Consider the following 20,136-nt stretch of genomic DNA (forward strand, 5'->3'; position numbering starts at 1 on the left):
AAAATATTCTATTATATATGATTATTGTTGTAAACTGAATATGGATTTAGCTTTTTTTTTTTTCCTGAGGCTGCAGATGTTATGAACTCAGAGAACAAGATAATGAAAACCAGATGTTTGCCACTTTGCAGATATTTTGATGGACAGACAAGGATCAATGCTATCTATTTGTATATATTGTAATATTCAGTCTTTAAACACCTACTGTAGATTGGTTACTATAATTAGAATGCCACCACAAAGTCAAGCAAATACCAAGGTTTTCATATCATATCCATTTATTTATTTGTTTTACTTATACGAGTTTTTCCCCCCCAACCAATTTTGAACCATGTTTACATCTACTGGTTACCAAACACTGTCATTTATTTCTGTTTTGGTCTCTACAATTTCTGGTGAAAATTATACAGCTGTGAGGCACATTGGGCTATTTTTCAGGAAAACGCTGGCTGTTGTGCAGGCTGCTAGTTTTCATGAGCACAGGAGGACTGAATTAAAGCAGTCTGCAAATAGGACACTATGACAAAATACAAGTTTTAATGCTCATCAAATCCATCCATCTTCTGTTCTCACTTAATCAAAGTTATGGTCACAAGGTGCTTGAGTTGATCCCTGCTGACAAAAGGGACTTAGAACTGCACCCCCAGTCCCTCAAGATACCAACATAGACAGACCGACAGACAAATACACATAACATTTAAATAACATTTTGTACAACACCATGGAGCTGCATGTCAGCTTGGTGAGGCGGAGGTGAAGGGGTCGATAAAGGTCTAAAGACACTATTTGAGTCCACAGATTGTGTTTCTATGATGTCCTTTGTGTGAGAGGCTGCTTACCAGTGTCACTCGATCAGTCAATTTGACACACCGTGCTGGCCGTCTCACCCCTGCTCCCACACTGCAAATGCTGTTGTTTGGGTTTAGGTTACAGTTGACTTATTCAGGTTCTGAGCACCATGCCTCTCCATGGCAAGGAGCCGCTGGCAGGAATTATGGATTTGTGATCTACTTTCTGGATAGCTGAGGATAATCCTAAAATATTACAGAAGCTAAAGCTGCCTCAGTAAAATTGCCTTTGTATGCGTTACCTCTAGAAAGGATTCAGAAGCCATTCACACATTATTACGAACAGACTAATACATTTTATGGTGCTGGCTGAAACACTTGAAGGAGACAAAACCCTTGCAAATTGAAATACTAGAAAGGTTTGACATCTTTTTGCATATGCATATTGCATAATGGTTCGTTTACAGAAAGAAAGCACTTGGGAGAGTATTTGACAAGAATGCTTGACCATACTATTTGTTTACGTTCTCACAAAATGAGCACGTCAGCTGCACACTCCAAGTAAATACTGTCTTAAATGTATAACGCAGCAACTCCCAAAGCTGGAGAAAAAAACAAAAACACAAATTTGAGCTCCAAACAACACTTCGAGCCATATAGTTAACAATAAAGTCACATTAATTAATGGTAAACAACAAGGAATACAGGTCAGTGGCTCATTTTTAAATAAAGACAAGCTGTACAGTTCAATTGACCTTATACTTTATTCAAATATAGATATAAGAGAAATCACACAAATGAACACTACTGAGACCATTAAATAACCTCCAAATTGAACTTATTATAAACACACTTTATACTAAGTTAATGTATATAATGACTGTCTATAGCCTATTGCATGTTTATTTTTTGACTTGTTAACTTGAGAATGTTGTGAATACTTGTGATGGGTCTCACTCTCACTTCACATAAAAATACCCTTATTGACTAAGCAGTTTTATATGTGGAATCTCCTCATGTATTTAAACATTTTCTCTGGGTTTCTCCAACTTTTTCTCAAAAATGTAACACATTGTTATGCAGATCAATGCTAAAATATCAATACTTCTGGTATGATACGAAACTTCTGTGTGTTTCTAGTTGTATATTTATATATTAATTTTCATAAAATATCAACATTTTCAAGTACTTTTTTTTTAAGAACATGCTTTTTTTTTTTTTCCAGCAGCAGGTGTGGCATTCCAGGAAATAAAAGTAGGAAGGCAGAATTCAGACAAGACCAGAAGAGACTGAGAGGGAAACTGCAGGATTCAGGAGCACAGAAGGCAGCAGGGCCCGGCGTGACATGGTTCGGCTCGGCCCAGGGGCCGGGTGGACGGAGGGGGCAGCCCAGCGGATGGTAGGTGACCCCAAGAAGGGGAGACGACGACGTGGTAGACAGAGGTGACCGGAAGGGGAATGTGGCATTTGAGCATTCCACCATTAGAGTCAGGGCTTTCCAGAAACATAATTATTTTATATAAATAATTCAGAAAACACACACACACACACACACACACACACACACACACACACACACACACACACACACACACACACACACACACACACACACACACACACACATTTCACAGTCTCTGTCTTGCCTGTGTCTCCCGCCTGTCACCTCATGTCTCCGGGCGGCTCCTCCTTCATGGGCAGAGAGGTGAGGCAGCACACCTGATTCCCATCAAGGCTTAATCACCTCTCTGCCACAGGGAGACTGCTTGCAGTCTCAGGCCAGGTTTACACATACCCGGGTATCTGAAAAAAAACGGTGCTATTTCTATGTTTGAGCCATGGAGTTACACATAAACGCAGCGAGGACTCACCACAAGCAAGGATTCCTGAAAACTCCAGCCAGGGAGTATCCTGGGTATGTTTATCACAGGTCGTAATACAGGCCTAAATGACTAAATGACCCTGTAACCTTTGAGGCTCCGCACCCGGAGCAACACATCTTGTGCCATCAGTGTGAGTGATACCAGCATAGATTTTTCCTGCTATCGGATGAGAAAGGAGCTCACCGTCTGAAAACAATGTTTTTCTTGTGTGGTGTCCAACAACAACTGTTCAATTAGTAAGATATTGTAAGTATGCATTGTGGGAAGTGAACTCATTTCTTTCTATCCATTTTTTTCTGAGATTGAAACGTCTTCGCCAAAATGAAATGTTCTTGTTCAGGCCATCTTGGGAAAACAAAACAAAAAGTGTTTGTTCTTGCAGAGTATGGATCCACCTGTTTTCTTTCAGCTTGGGTAGGCTTCTCCTCCCTTCCGCTCACAGCTGAAGAAAGTGGGTGTAGAAAATATATGGATGGCTGAATGATGAAGTAAACCAAACTCATACAACTACATAAATATTAACATAGAGAACATTGTCTGTGGTAGGATCTTAATATTCACTTATTGGATTGAAATAATTTCTTCTATATAGCACCCTTTAATGCATCACTATCAGCTGGAAATTCAGCCTCTATGGTTCAGACGAGATGAGGCTCTCAAGGCCTTTAGCGTGAAAATGTTGTTTTTAGCAAACTGACCTCAGTTGCCAGTTCTGTTTGTACAAAAGCCCCAGAGAGCCTGCAACCACTGCTGCGACTCCAAATTATAGCAATAACAAGGCGAGATATTGCACTGCATATGATACCGACGCAGCGGTCTAAAATTTCGTGTTATTGTCATCATAAACTGTTAAGATGATGTTGATGTTTCCATTAAGTCACTGCACACTGTCGAGCTTCTTAAGAGTCAAATCTAAAAATAAATTTGCTTTCAAATCTTTCCCTGAAAACATGGTGCAACATCTCCCGTGCACAGCAGCACGATTTCATAATAATGTCAGGAAATATGGCAACAGTCTCATTTGGTGAGGCTGAGGGTGAAATGATGTGGTGACACGTTGTGAGATGACTGAAAGTGCAGCAGCAGGAAGCATGGCGGCTATTGAGCCCTCTGGAGGTGCTGCGGACGTGAAGTCTGTGACAAGGTGTGCCCACTTGATAATGTCAGTGATATAACCAGTCTCACCCACTCACATCTCTCCCTGCCAACCATCCTGGGTGTTTTTGCTTGGTTTCTTTTGTGGGGGTTTTCTTTGTGTTTTTATTGTGTGTGGTCGTGTGCATATGGGTGTGTGTTTGTGTTTGTGTGTGTGTGTGTGTGTGTACTCTGAATTATTATGAGTGCTGGTGAGATCATGTAAGATCATGGAAAAGCTTGTCTTCACCTGGAATCAGTAATCACCGTATCTACGGAATCTGTATTCACTATGATGTGAGAGATATAATTAAGCTTTGTGACAATTTGCTTCCCTGTACTTAGTTTTAACAGAAATGTGCAATTCCCTTGAACCCCGGAGTGTAATTATTACTTTATGAGTAAAAAATATCTATCATCATTCTTTTAAAACATGTGGTTAACACAGTTTGTAATTGTGCAACTGAAAAGAACAGCAATGACGGAAGCTTTTATTTTTAATGAAAAATAAGGATCAGTGTGTCCTTTCTTTGAAACCAGACTGTTGCAGGAGCACTTTGAATGTGCCAAGTTCTATTTACTCATCCTAAAAATGTCAACATTCACAGTGTAGCCCTTTTCTGTGAACTGAACAAATATTGGACCCAGGCTCTTTGCTCTGCACCAGGCATATTTTAATATTTGGTAAACACTGTCCTCTAGTGCTCACACTACATCACATGGGCACATGCAGTACCACAGGTCTGTGGTCACTGATGTCAGTTAGGTGATTTCATAATTTTTCATCCTTTAATAAAGGAAATCTGAAGGAAATTATTTGCATTCTAATTTTGTTTTAGTGTTCTTGAAGTACAGTATCAATTGAAAATTAAAAATCCTTGTCATTTTATGTGGCCATATATAACAGAAAAGCTTTACTGCCTTTCTCTGTCTTCAGAAAAGTCTCCATATTGAACACAAAACGCAATGGCACAATCGAACTAAAATGTCTGAGGCCATGGGTTTATTATCAGCCATTCTCAAATGGCTCTTAGTTGGGCTGGTATAGTCTGCCTAATGAGGCATGCCATAATTACAGGGTGAGCAGCAGTTAAAAGGAGGAGATGGCCAATGGTACCTCCCACAAATGACCTGATCATTCACTCTGAAATGCCTTCTAACTAGCGGATGTCAACTGGTGAAGTCGTGTGAACACAAGGTCGGCATGACCCAATCTCCTTGACAACCGGAGCTGATGCGGACCCAGACATGGGCACAACAGATTTGCAATCGGCTTGTAAACGGACATTTGCAAGCCTGCAGGATATTTAGAGATGTAAATGGAACATAATGGTGCCATTATAATTGTGCTCATTTTGTTCAGCATTTGATGGCTATGCCTTTTCTCTGCAATACAGCACCATCTGGCTAAATCAGAGTCGGCAGGCAGGGAGCTGAGCCTGGAGTAGTTAGGACGATCAGTCATTGGTTAGGATGCAATCATTATTTTTGGCTCATGACACGTCCCATTTGTTACGACTCAAAGTTGAAATTTGGAATGAGCCCAGTTCAGTTAAGTGCTAATTAATGTTCATCAGATGACATTGAATAACCAACCACAGTGCTCCTTCAAGATGTTCTTAAAATGTCCACAACATTTTTATTTTTTTTTTAATATAAATTCAACACTGTGTCAAGGACAATGAACTTTAGGGGTATTAATTGTGTCATTGCGTTCTCATCTCTGCAAACAGTCCTGTTGGGTCAGTTGACCAAACAAACAGAGCAGGTTGTGCAGACCTGGTAAACATTGCTATCTTTTATCCAAAATGCTCCAAAACATTTTTGATCCAGACTATTGACTCTAAAATGTACATACTGCTTTCCGTATTGTGATAATTGATATTTGGGATATTTAGAATAAAAGACGACCTTCTAAACAAAGACCAATTATTTGCCAAACTGGCAAGGAGACCAGAAAAACATGCCAAACATTTGGTCTGTGTTTTGTGCAGTTTCAACTCATACTTTGACATATTACCAGGGAAATTTGATTAGGATATTGTGATGTACAACCTGAAATTCCCAAAAAGTTGGGACAATCAAGATTCATTTAACAAATAAAAAAAAATATGGTTGTGATGCTAACTCTGTTCTGCAAACAAATGTAGGTTTGGCGAAGCTAGGCACTCTACCGACTGCCTGTACTAGTTATCAATTAGTTCAGACGATACCCCAATCCGTATGATACATCTATATGTAGCACCTTTATGTAATCTTTGTATATTTTGTTATGAAATACTTCATATTATGATTTGTGCTGCCTGGTGGCATGTCCAGTCTGTGACATACCCACACTCTTAGTTATGTAGCTCTAGTGGCCCACAATCCTGCATTATAAAGGAGTATAAGAGATGTGTGGATGGAATACATTTTTTGAAGAGATAGGGCACAGTCTGCAATTAGACTTTATGTGCTCGTATAGACACCAAAGTGAATGATGACGTGGTTAGGTCTTTTGATCAACTGACACAGAGATTCCCATCATCGTTTGATGCTGCAAAATGTATTGTGACAGAGTTCAAATGATTGACCCCTGAAAGATCGTAGGTTTTGATAAATCCAGTTGGAAGAACTGACTCACAGGCATGAGGTGATGTACATTTCCTTCACTATTTTATTCCAATATTAACATGCTCTCAAATGATTAATGATTAATGATCAGCACCATGGCGGGCTATTTCCAAACTGGTGACATCAGATGGATTTCTGATACATATTTTATGACCCTTGCCTTGATCACTGTGATTTTGATGGCGACGTTATCACGGTAAGAAGAGGCATCTGGCTCCCATCTGCGCTCAGAGGTTTTCCTTCCTTTTGCAAGATAAAAGACATATTTTGCAATAAGCAAAGAAAAAAAAAAGAGGGAAAAAAACACCATGTCTCACTTATTCTTTGTTCATCTGCTTTGCAGAGAAGAATGTCAAACTAATCAACTGCCACCCAGACACCAAGGGATGTAAATGCAAATACACAAAATTACTTCAAGAAGACAATTGCTGTAAACACTCAATTAAACTTCATCAAAATGTGTGTTCAGTTGCTTACATTATTTCATGCTTGTCCAAATCCCTCAATTGTCTCATTCCTCATGCTGTAAAAATTGGCAGGTTGCACTGGAAGAGGAATAGCCTGGCGGGAGACTGTATACTGATGTCGACACAGGAAAGAAGGCACATTTATGTTACATGACAAATATTCATCCTAAAGTTTTGTAAAACAAATTATGGTTTCAATTTCCTGTCATACCTTTGGTAATTTAATCTTCACATCAATACTGTCTGCAGAGGAGGCTGCGATAGATGCAGAAACTTCCTGCTTTGGATTTTTCTCTTGTTGCTGGCAGAAGCCCAAAGAGAAAGCCAAGCCTGGAATGTACCTTTCAACTCTGCAAAAAAAAAAAAAAAAAAAAGTATCTTCCTCATCAAAAGAAATCATTGTGTGTCATAGCTGTGCACATGGCTCCTCCTTATTATGCCACCTTGTTCTTTCTCCAATCCAAACTGGCTCACCTTGTACCAATCTCTGTCAGGTCATCTGGGATCTGGGTCCAGTGTACTTTGGCTTTGAGTGCTGGCTTCGCGTCACGTGGATTGGAAGCAGCAGCAGTCATTGACATTTGATAGGACTGACATTCAGCTCCCCATCTGACGTGTGCCTGAATCACAAAAGATTATGGGTTCAAAAACCATCCATTTCTCTAAAGGAAATTTCATTGCACTATCATCCGTTTTCTTTCAGGTTATTATTTTTGGCCACAAAGAAATGAAGAGTTTAAGTTTTCGGAACTTTCATAAACATCAAGGGAGACACACACAGATATATGCTTAACACATAAACAGCTGTTGTTTAGCAACTGAGAATCAAGGTCAGTTTCTATTAACTATACTGGCTGTTTTTGGTGTAAATCAAAAAGTAAAAAGTTGAAGCAGTATTGTCAAATCCAGGACAGTTTATACACCGAGATATATCTATTTTCTTTGCATATACCTTTGCTGTATCCTGAGCATCCAGACTAGCGTCGACACACATCTTCCAGTTGATGTCTTTGCCAACTTGGGACAAAATCAGCTGGCCATTTCTGACGTTTGCTTCAGGTGTATAGTACACAGATGCATCGTAGCCCTGCTGGTTCTGGTTGCCGCTTGAGGCAATGGCTTTGATATTGAACAAGGCTTCAGATGTTGAGTTCAAGGCCTAGGGAATGAGACAAAACGCCAGCAGTTTAACATTGAGATGAGCAGAATATCTTGTGCCGTCTGAAGCTATAACATCTCCTGGTCAAGTGACCATCAGTGTGACTTCTTGTAAAATCTGGCGGTTAATAGATATCATATTATGCTGGGGATGGAGGTAAATACCTTTTGCAAAGGAAAAAGCAATATTTTGCACGTTACTCCGCCGCTACTTTGCACAAAGAGTTTGACGCACACTAACAGCTACGAATTCTCCACAAGAATAGCAGTGGTCATGAATTACACATTGTGATGAGGTAGCTTAGTGCGACCAGCCTGTTTTAAAGTTCAACACATTTTAGTCACTTTGTTAATTATGTATGTTATACTTCCATTACAATGTTAGGATGAGCAGCCTGATATTCTTCAGCGCTTGCAGATTGTGAAGTCTGTTGTGCTCGCACAAAAGCTTCCTGTAAACACAGTTTGGAAACAGGACAGTTTGAATGGTTGAAAGGAGAAAACAGATGCCACAATAATACAATGCTGGAGTGGCCAAATACCCTGGACATCTTCCTCAGTGAATCAAGCAGTTGCTTTGGAGATATTGGCTGTTGGCTGGTCCCACCATTCACCTCAAAATGGATTTTGTCAACTGGAACAATTGCCTGGGCTGAAAAAAAAATTGCACAGGTCACATGAGCAAAAGGAGCTCTGTTACACGCATTAACATCAACCTCAACATCTGTGCGATGAAATGCAATGAAATACATGTGGCTTTTTTGTGTTTTTGAATGAACACTGAAACATTTATTCAGTAATTCAAAGGTTGGGCGATACAAACCTTCAGTGATGGAATAAATTAATCAGCCACACTTTTTCTATCCAGCACCTTTCATGCAGGTCAATACAATTCAAAGTGCTTCACTGTCAGTTGATAAGAAATAATTAGATAAAGTAAATACAAACTCAAGAACAACTTCTAAAACAAAAATAAGAATAAAAGGAAGCATAACAAATTTTACAAAAGCTATAATCAGATTATAGGAATTAAGTACAATAAAACCTAATTGAAAAGACCTTTAAAAGAAAAGTAAAATAAGTAGATTTATTTTGAACGTTAAAAAAAGACAAAGGAAATAGAAGTAAGCTCGATTCTAAAAAAACAGGATCATTTAAAGTTAGAGGATAAGTAAAAAATTTACTGAAATATAGGAAAAACAAGTAGAATGCAAAAAAAAAAAATACTAAAGGAATTGTAGCAAAATAGAAAATAAAAGTATTTCTACTATAAATGGAAAACAAACTGTGTGTGTATGTGAGTGAGTAAGTGTGTTTCTGTGAGTAGTGGGTGACTTAATCGAGCGACTTCCTTGTCACGGCATTAAAAGTTATCAACCATGCTTTCAAATCTTCCAGAGAAGCAGTAAAAAACATCAAGTTAGAAGAATTAATGGACATATCTTTGACATGACAAATGAAAAGCTATGTTGACTTCTTACAAATTAAGCACTTATCTAACATTCTCAAAAGGAATATTTCACTAATTCTCATGTCTTATGCTCAGTTCAACAGTTCCTTTGAGATTAATGGTATGTTTGAACTTCAATGGTGTCTTGTGCTTACCTGGGGTTAACTTGAGTGCCATGTAGGTGTATCCCAGGAAATAGGACAGTGGGTACTCCTTGTCATAATATTGCCTTCTCAACTCAGAATCCACACAAAGACCCAGTCCATAAATGTTGCTCTCAGCACACATCTTAGCTTGTGGTTTCCAGAAGTTTGGATACTAGATTGGTTTGAGGACAGAAATCACAAGTATATGGATCTGCTACAAAGTGAATGATAGTTTGACAAAAACAAAAAAATGTTTCAGAAATATTGATTATACCGCTTGTTCCCCAGGAGTCTCGAAAGTTGGGGCAGCATCCTTCAATGTGCTGGATATTATGGGTGTCATAATAGGTGAATGTAACTCTTCAATATTCCTAGAGACTGCATAGACATCGGACCTGTTGATTGAAAAGAAAAGATTTCACAAACACAGAGGTGAGAGGAGAACTAACCTTTGTGGCAACATATTTATATTGAATTTTTGGTGACCATTGTGTTCGCTTACAGGGTTGCAATGTAATGTAAATTGTAATTGAAAACAATTAATCTTGCGTTGAACAGAACTGCAGACATTTTAAGATCTTTGAAAAACTATACCATAGTTCGGTTGACATTGCAAGACGTAGCTTCAAAATCAGGGCGGGAAATAAAACCATCTATCACACACCTGACTGAGAACAATTCAATCTCCTTTTTGCAAAGGGGGAAGTCAAGCTCAAATTTCTTTTGGCCAACGTTGACTTTGGCAGAAAACTTCCATGGAAGGGAGAAAGGCATCTTGGCCTTGAATTCAGATCCACTCTGGAAGAGCTCAGTGTTGATTCCATAGAAGATCCAAAGATCCTTGGTGAAGCTACAAAAGAAAAATAGAAGATAGATTAGAGGCATCAAATTTCACACTGCCTTCCATCACGTGGACCATCGTTTAAAGAACTTACCCTACAAAACCATGAGTGTCTAGAGAAATGTCAGACCTCAAGAGCTGTCCAAGCTGTCCAGTAAATGCTGGATTAAAAGAAGTATTAGCTGTGGAAAAAATACAAATAAATTGACAAACACACTGAATTCAAAATGCCAGTGTCTGCTGCGGGTTTAGTTGTCTCACCATCAACTGAGATTGCGCTGACTGCATGATAGTATTTGCTTATTTCAAGTGGGAAACCCATGATGGTGGCCTGAAAGTAACGAGCCTCGAAGTTCAGGAATGGTTTGGTCCAGCGCCATGAAAATCCCTTCTGTAAATGTTCAAATGCACCCCACAGAGGATTGTCTTTTCTTGCAGGGGACTGGGAGGCCTACACAACACAACAACACAGAAAAGTAGCATGCAGGATTCAATTCTGTTTAATTCAATTCAGTTGATATAAAATGCATTCATCTCAAGGTACTTTTACAGAGACAAATAAATCCAATTCCACTTGAGCGAGCATAGGAGACGGTGGAGTGGAAAATACTCCCTTTTAACAGGTAGAAATCTGCTTTACCAGGCTCAGAGGTGAAGACTTTTTGCTGTTCCGGTTGAGGTGAGGGGAGAGAAGGAGGGGGAAAGGATACAATAGCGACAGAAACCAAAAAGCAACAAACAGATTGCGGTAAATCCATTGCTGATATGATAGGAGCAGGAGTCTCAGACCACCTAACTTCCACTGTGAGAGACCATGCAGAGATCTTACTTTTGACAGGTATGTGGACTTATGTGGATCATAGAATGGCAGAGATAGAGACAGAGAGACAGAGAGAGAGACTACAGGAGCGAGGCAGAGTGGTTGTGACATGTAATAGTGAAACATCCCTGCATGTACAGTGGGAAAGGAAAGAAACTCATTAAAAGTCTCCCAAAAGTCTAAACCTATAGCAGATTAATGAGAAAACAGTCCAGGATTGCCTGAACCAACTCGAAATGTAAGCTTGACTAAATATAAATGTCTTCAGCGTAACCTTAAAAGTAAAGACTGTGGCAGCAGTCATAACTGGAACTAGGAGCTGCTCTGCCTCCCATTCTACGTTTATAAAATCTAGAAACCCCCAGTTGACAACACTGAGAACAAAGTGTTCTGTTGGGGTGATATGGCTCTAACAGTACTTTAAGACATGATGGAGCCTGGTTGTTAAGAGCTTCATAAGTGGTGAAAAGGGAGCTAAAAAAGAAGCTATTATTGGAGTGAAGTGATCCCATCAATACGCTTGCTGCACCATTTTGAACCAATTGAAGATTTTTTGGGGGGAGTTATTCTGAAAATATACCCTGATAATAGGGAATTACAATAGTCTATTCTAGAAGGAACAATTCCATCGGTTAATGCTTTACAGAACAAGACATTATATGCTTTGTGAAGAGTAGCTTTGATTTAAGTCCATATTTACAGAATGTGAATTGTTTGTTCACTTGTTCTCTCACCATGATCATGCTGCGGATGAATTCTTTGCTGATATCAGCGAAGAACCACTCTTGTCCAGAGACACGTGAATAGGCAGAAATGACTGGCTTGTCATTGGGAAGAGATTCCCAGTTTTGAACCTGAAATTATAGAATCACAGAACAGAATAATGATGAATGGCACAAATGAACATATGCATCAAATCACATTTGGGTGAAACATTTACAATTGCATATTTATTTGTATAGCTGTTCCGACTGAATTTCAAGAAGGAAGCTATCCCCCTATTGCCCAAATCACAATTTATGCTAAAAGGAAATATTATAACTAGATTTTGAGTCTATCATAATGTATGTCCTGCATTAAATGTTCATGGCACGAACTTTTACTGTGCAAGAATATAGAACATAAACCTTCTCAAGACTGTACTGAAGTTAAACATAAAAATGTAAGTACTTGACATAATGGGTTTTGAGTGCAGAAAAGTATCCCTCTAACAAACTTTACTATTAAATTCCAGGAGTCGAGTATCTTTCTCAACCGGTACATCAAACATACAACATTTCAGTGACATGGAACAAAATGCCAAGTCTTTTCATGTCTATGAAAACTGCTCTGACCACGAGTATTTTCTGAGTAACAGCTCATAAACATGTGTTGTACCTCACTGTGATACTGCATTGTTGCTCAATGTCGTAAGTTGTTTGGAGTGGCTATTCTTGTCGTGATGTTCATAATGACTGCTATTGTTCAGGGGACATATCAGATGCTGCATTGGCACATTAACTTCTCATCTGAAATCTTTCTCTCATATATTCCACTCACCGCGTTATACATAGCCTGGAAGTCACTGAAACTGAAATCTCCTTTAAATCCTGGCATGCTGGTGTTAAGAAGGTCCTTAAGTCCATCAGCACGGATGCCCATCTGGAACATGATATAATAAAAAAAAAAGAAAAAACCTGTCATTTACTGCATATTTCTATACATATTTATGTATTGTTCAAGATGGATATAATAAACACCAGTGCAAGAGCGAATGTATGAATTGTACCTCTGTGAGCTGCATCATCCTGCCAATGGAATACAATTTATTTCTTGACACAATCTCAGTGGGAAGAAGGCTGTTTGCACTTTTTAACAGAAATACTTCTGTGGCTGTGCCAAGCAAGAAGTCCTCTGTAATGGGAAATAAGTTGATTGTTAAACATTGGTTTTAAAGGGGAAAAAAAAACTTAAAAAACTTAAATCATGTGTCAGTAGAACACACCATTGAACCAGTCAAGGCGCCCTGCTTTGCTGTAGCGATAGCTGAGACGAGCAAACTTGGGAGCAAGAATCTTGACAGCCAAAGTGGACGCAGTCGAGCTGGTGCAAAGATCATAACAAATAAGAAATTAGCAATGGAAACAATGTACATGTACGTCAAAACATGAGCAATTCTAAGATTCTTGGATTTACAGTCAGCACTTTCAAAATATGACACAGTTATATGCTGTTAATGGTGAAACTGTGATCACTGCAAAAGGATATTGAATTAAGGTTAATTAAGGGTCATAAACCATATTTCACCATAGTAAATGAGGATTCAAAGCAAACTTCAGCTTTACAGAGTTAATAAATCTAAGTACATTTCTATGTAAGCCAAGCATGTTATCTTAATCCATATTAGAAATATAGAGTACATTGGGAACAAAACAGAATCACAGAGATCTAATCTGCCATTGTTGGAGTGCAGCCAACAGTCTTCTAGCCATCCTGAACCCAGTCTCTTGTTACTACAGTATAAAGTAGGCCGAGTTGAGAAAAGAAAACCTAAGACATTAGCCATTAAGCACTAACAACCAGTAGAAAATGTACCTCCAGAGGGTCACAGAAAACCCTATTTTGAAGTTCATGATATTTAACTGTCATTATTTTTCAACTACACTCCAGGGAGTCCACTGAGCTCAGCGTGTTTTGACTTGATCAGAATCAGCCACTGTCAATTTCAACGCTTTGGAGTTATTGTTATCAGATCGATTGACTGATTCCAACTTGTTTGTTCTTGAAATAATTAAAAAAATAACGTACAACTGCCTCATGTTATAGCAGTTATGTTCTCATAAAAACATTGTTTTATTGGTATACTCACAGGAAAACATTATCTGGAGTCCTGGAACTGGCTAAGCTCTTCAAGTAGGAGTATGCAAAGCTGCCGACTTGGAGGTCTTTCTCCTCCTGAAGAAGAGCAGTCACTGTGGATACAACACCCATTGATGGCTGAGTGTCAAAGAGGATCATGAGGGCCAACATCCGTAACTCCGAGGGAAGTTTCTTCTGAATGAACAGAGCCATGGTGATGTCTTGGATCTGAAACAAGGCATTAGATTCCATTACATGCCACCCATAACACTGGTTGTATTTGTTCTGTTTTAAAACCAACTCATTGTTGTCAGTGAATTTAAAAGGTGCATTACTGTGCAGATAGCGCAGAAAGAAAATTAGCTGGACATGTTGTAGATAGTAGCATGATTGAAATGCACAGTATTTAGAGTATGGTAACAGAAAAAGAATCCAGCAATACAATATAGAGAATTAAACATTCCTCAGACGAGTTCACCCCCTTCAGTAGATGCAGTGCTGCTGTTTCATTTGATCAAGAACATGATTTACACTTTGGGCATGGAAGATAGTGCATGTGATTTCAATCAAGTGGATTCGTATGAATAGTTCGCCCTGAGCTGGGTTGACTGAGCGGCCTTGGCTTTCTTACACTCTGAGGGTCTCTGGCAGCTATGAGTCTCATGGACTGCACCGCAGCACTCTGCACTTGAGGTGGCAGATCGACAGGGGAGGCAGCGACTCCAGGGAGGAAGCGCATGATGGTTTTAATGCTGCCTGGGTGACCTGCGTTCCCCAGGGCTTTCAGAGAGCGGACCATGTCTGTCTCGTTGTGGTTCTTCAGACTCTCCAAGGCCATGTCAAGCAGTGGCTAGTAAAAAAGGTGGAACACACGTGAAGTGTTTTTACACGTCATGATTTTCTTATACAGTTAAGGTTTCTTGATATTAGTGATCTGAACTGAAATGAGATGTTGCTCTTTGGAGTCGCTGTCTCAGATAGTTACCTGGACTGCTGTCACTGGGCATGGTGTGTGATATGCACAATGCTTGTACACCAGAGAACCATAGGAAAGTGCCACAGTTTGCCACACATAGACACTTGATTTCGAGAAGGGCATGATGAACAATTTCTGTGAAAGATAGACATTTTTTAGACATTTTAACATGAATTCAGGAACATCCTGGTGTGGTTTATGTCCTTCATCTTTAGTGCGGACTCACTTTAGCCTTCTCAACCAGCTCGGGAGTCGCCTGCAGATGATCGATGGCCACAACAAGAGTTTGCACAGCTTCATTTTCAGTCAGCTCTCCAGCCTCAAACCGAGCTTCTAAGAACTTTAGGATTCTGTCATCGTTGACCTCAGCAACCATGTCCAAAAACCACCGTCTAGTGTTGTGAAAGAAGAAAGAAAAATCAATTAATTGGGCCATATGTAAGACAAAGAATATTCCTCAACTAAACCAAAAGAAATACTTTTCAATATGACCAGAAACATGAAATACAAGGTCATATTTTAAGAGACCATCTGCCTGTCATCACATTTTAACCACAGTGCATCACATGATGATACATCATTCCTCACTGGTAATGTGCCATGATAAGTCCTTCCTGAACTAAGAATCAGAATTATTTTAAATTACCCAATCAGTTGAAGTGGATCAGATTTCATTGGTGACTGTGGATCATGTTCATTTTATAATACTACAATTAAATGTGTGGTTAAATATTATCTACGTGAGATTTTTCACTTTTAGTCCCAAGTAAAATGTTCTGGACAATGATGTTCAATAAAGGTAGCTATCAAATTCATAATATGTGTTATTCCAATAATACAACTTTCTCAAAATAGATAACCTTATCAGTCAACATCTACACACCCCCAAAGAGAATGTTAATGTGTTTATTTGCTGCACTGATAATTGCATATTCCAAACCAATATACTGTGACACACCAGTTTGTCTGAAGGCTCCTAGTCCCACAGGGCATTGTTGGTTGGATGTGATAGCAGCATGGCTCTCCAACAGGGGTGGGCAATTAAATTTATCCAGGGAAAATGTGAAAAACTAAGAGCAATGAATAGGGCTGAGTCATAAATTAATTCAGTTTTGCAGGATATTATTTCTCGCGGCAAAAAGGAATATGTTGCAGGGATTTGATCAGCTATAATCTGTTGCTCTGCATCTAGATTTCCCTGCATGTTTGCTCTGGTGATGGTGATTCAAGTGATTCTTGAACACAATAATCGGCTCTCCACAAAGTAGAGAACAGCATTGCAGCAGGAATTACACAGATAGTAATGGTCTCACAATCCTGGCTCTGGCAAAAAAAAAAATGAAGTCAACAAAATAGTTTGACTAAAAGTTTAAAACTGAAGTATTTATCTACACTCGATACAAATTTCTGGACGAAGGTGACACACTTGTATCTTTCTAGACAAAGTATATATTTGTGAGGGCAAATTGAATCTCCCCACCCATAATGAACAAGACACAAGTGGGAAAAACATGGAACTTTGCTGTAAAGAAATGTGATTATATGACCTCTTGTTGGCTTTAATCATGTAGTACAGTAATAAGTGTGCTGGGAAGGATGTGATGTCATTGCAGGTGGGATAGAACACAAATTTAGTACAAACTAGAAATAACCCAGCACAGGGCTCCATCACAAGTAAGCTTAAGTAAACACAAAAACAGGCCAACTGGAAGGACTGACTTAAAATCTGTTCGAACAATTGAGCAAATACCCCCCCCAAAAAAATAAAAAAATACCATGGTATTCAATAGGAAATATAATTTGCCAATAGTACGCAGAGCTTTGGGGAATTTATTTCAGTATATTCTCAACAAACACTTACCTTTGTGCCTCGTTTGCCGCAAACTGCTTCCACATGCTCTCTAATCCTTCATGGGGTATCACTCGCAGAAGCTGATAAAGCTTCATTGCATCCTCAGTCGTCGCACTGTCAACTTGGTAATTATTAGCCTGAGCCAAATTCTTGATCAGTTCAATAGCCTGTGGAGAGGAACAGGGTAAAGATTTAAAGATTTTCTTGGAGGGTGGGGAATTTAAATCTCATGGCTGTATGCCACTCCGAATTTTAATGATCTCAGATTTAGTATATCTGTATTAAATTGGAAGTATTGTGGTGAGTGTCATGTTGCAGCAGTCTGTCAGTCATACCTTCGCTGTGGGGTCTTGCAGGTTCTGCATGATGATGGGGGGATGAGCCTCTGCTGAGACAAACTTATAAACAATGTTGCCCTTGTTTGTCATTGGTCCAAACGTGACAGCTGCATGTATTTCAGTGACACTGACCAAAACAATTTCCTTCCTGCGAGGGAAGTAATTTACATCAACTTATTTGTATTGCAGAGAGCCGACAGACATTGCGGAGAGACATAATGTGCAGAGATTTTCTCGTCTTACATCGCTTGCATCTTGAAATTGCCACCTTTCACATTGAAGGGACTGAAGTGCTGTTGCTCCAGGCCTTGAGCTCTGGTAATAAGACCTCCCTCTGGTGTTGGCTTGACATTGTAAACATATCTCACTGTTGAAATGACAGACTTCCCTCTCTGGATGAAAGCGCGCACACACACACACACACACACACACACACACAGAGAGAGAAAGAGAGAAATGAATACAACTGATTTTGTCGCTGTTTGATTCATAATTGTAGAAATAAATCTACACTGTGATAAACAAACCTGTTTGGAATATTTGTCAGGCACAGCAGTGGCCATACCCTTGTACATTTCTGCTTTCTCCCTGCAGTTACTGACATCAACAACCTGAGTGATGGCCATGTCTTTGGTCTCTTGGATCCTCTCAGTGGCATAGTTAGTCTGACACATACCGTGGATTCCCATCTAAGATAGAATCAAACATTCAGATATCAATGACATATTTGAGGATGCTGGGGTCACTCAGGTTTGGGTCCTGAAGAAAGATGCATGAGGGGTTTACCTCTTCCAGCTCGTAGACCGACTGGGTGGTTTTGACAGTGACATGGAAGAGATCCAACATCCCTCTCACCATGTTGACGATCGTGTCAGAAACCTCAGCAGAGGCATGGATATCACCAATATGTCCGTTGGAGTAGTCGAACAGGAAAGGTTTGGAAAGCTGGGCACCAATACGCTGGGTGAGCTTTGCCGAGGTGTTATAGGTGTCTCTCCCCGGGATGCCGTTGAACTCCTTGAAGCTCAAATCAGTGACCTTTGAAACAAGTTTACCACATTGTTGTTAATGTTAGAGACTGTGAACCAGTAAGTTATCTTGCTTTTATGAAGTGGACATCCTGAGGATTGTTAGTGGAAGGCTCACATTGAGTACCAAGAGTTTTACTGGGGTATGACTGCTTGTTGTCCAGTTTATGTATTTAGTTCTTTATCTTATTTTTTTGCCTGCTGCAATAATTCTTCATCTTTTCTTAACATTGATATTAAGTTGGACATGTCCTCCTCGTTACATTATTCTCTTCAACATAAGATTTGTCATTGAAGATAATAAGCTTTTTCTCTTCTGCTTTTCACATCAAATTTCATATTTTTCTCTTCCATTAAAACGATGTAAGATGCCCATTGAGTCTTCCCGTGCTGGTGGACCTGCTAATTTTTTTGAAAAGAAAGGACATATACGATTGCTTTCTGTCAAGTTTCAGCAACATTTCTTCCAGTTTGAGCTGATAAAAATGTAGACAGTTTGTTCAGAGTATAATTGCAGTGTTGAACTGCAATCATTTATAAAATCTCTAACATTTGCACATTTTAAAGGATTTACAAAAATTAACAACCTTTAATCTCCTTTTACCTTTTTAGCATCATACGAAGTGATTCAGTCGGAACAACCTATCAAACAATGTCAATAAATCCTAAGCTGACTGAATGCTAATCTCCTGCACTGCAGTTATTAGGATCGCTATTCTTTTTTTTTAACTATACTACAATATGATATATTTTTTGAGTTTTGAGTCACTGTCATCCTTACCTGAAGGACAAACGCCTGTGTAGACAAACCAGTGATTTTGACTGTGCAAATCATTTTCACACCAGATTCGGCGAGATTTGGCACGCCGAGTCCAAAATTGACCATTCCCTCATATTTGTACTCGTAGATCTTCTTGTGACTGAAGCTAACATCTAGGAGGATTAAACAAAGTCAAACCCCACATCAAATGCATCTCTTACATCATTTTAAAGGGAATGTTTAATGTCATATAATTGACCAAGAAAAAAAAACAAACTCACCATAACGAGCACTTTGACATGCTAAAACAAAACCAGAGTGTCAAAATTAAATCATTTATAAACATAAATATAAACATCAGAACATTTTGATGAGATTTTGTTTATTCAAACCATATGTTTAAGTTGTTAAAACATATCTAAAAGAAAAAAGCACATGGTTTGTTATCTATAAATGTAACTTGACATAAGATTTCACAGATTATGTCTTCATGTCCAGATTTTTGAAACTGAGAACATTTATGATTGATCAAACCAGGTATATAAAATTAACTCACTCAAGCTTTTCCCCCCAAGAAAAGTTAAACATAAAAATGACCGAAATTCATAATAATAGACAAAAATTATTCATTAGAGTGAGTGGCAGCATCAATCCACAAGTAAAAAAAAGAAGAAAAAAAGGATGAATAAACAAAGACTTACTGGCCAGAGCCACAAGGCAACTGAGGAAGAGGAGACCCCGCATGGTGAGACGAGAGCATAAGCGATCACTTCACTTGTCCTTATATATGTCTGAGCTATGACACTTCACATCGATCTTTGTGGGCAAGCCAATGGTTTGAATGGGACAACTGGTGGAGTTAAAGTAAACATATCCTCTCTGATGTGAAAGCTATGCTGACCTGTGACATTGTCAAAGTGACACAAGTGATCTGTAAAAGATAACTCTTGCAACAGCAGTTCAGGTCGTAGCTTTTGGAAAATATAAAGTCAAACAAAACAACGGTGGACTGCCTATGAAAGTTTAGTGGATGTTTAAACTGAA

General features: G+C 39.0%; 1 protein-coding gene across 1 annotated transcript; it reads right to left on the reverse strand.

Annotated features, from left to right (window-relative positions):
• Positions 1-6,901: 6,901 nt before the first annotated feature.
• vtg3 (vitellogenin 3, phosvitinless) lies at positions 6,902-19,242 on the reverse strand (the record flags this gene model as incomplete). The annotated part of the gene is made up of 24 exons (XM_080505723.1): positions 19,114-19,242; positions 18,091-18,342; positions 17,832-17,993; positions 17,548-17,696; positions 17,302-17,452; positions 16,976-17,133; positions 15,341-15,506; positions 15,124-15,249; positions 14,770-14,988; positions 14,149-14,366; positions 13,285-13,382; positions 13,069-13,193; positions 12,840-12,941; positions 12,035-12,154; positions 10,742-10,931; positions 10,575-10,662; positions 10,304-10,489; positions 9,914-10,034; positions 9,649-9,811; positions 8,586-8,695; positions 7,838-8,044; positions 7,360-7,505; positions 7,097-7,235; positions 6,902-6,997 (listed from the first exon to the last, which is right to left on the reverse strand). Exons 1-24 carry the CDS (start codon positions 19,216-19,218, stop codon positions 6,902-6,904), a joined length of 3,597 nt encoding a protein of 1,198 aa, XP_080361849.1. The 5' UTR covers positions 19,219-19,242.
• Positions 19,243-20,136: the final 894 nt, after the last annotated feature.

Source organism: Blennius ocellaris, assembly GCF_963422515.1.
Source record: "Blennius ocellaris genome assembly, chromosome: 12".
Lineage (NCBI taxonomy): Eukaryota > Metazoa > Chordata > Actinopteri > Blenniiformes > Blenniidae > Blennius > Blennius ocellaris.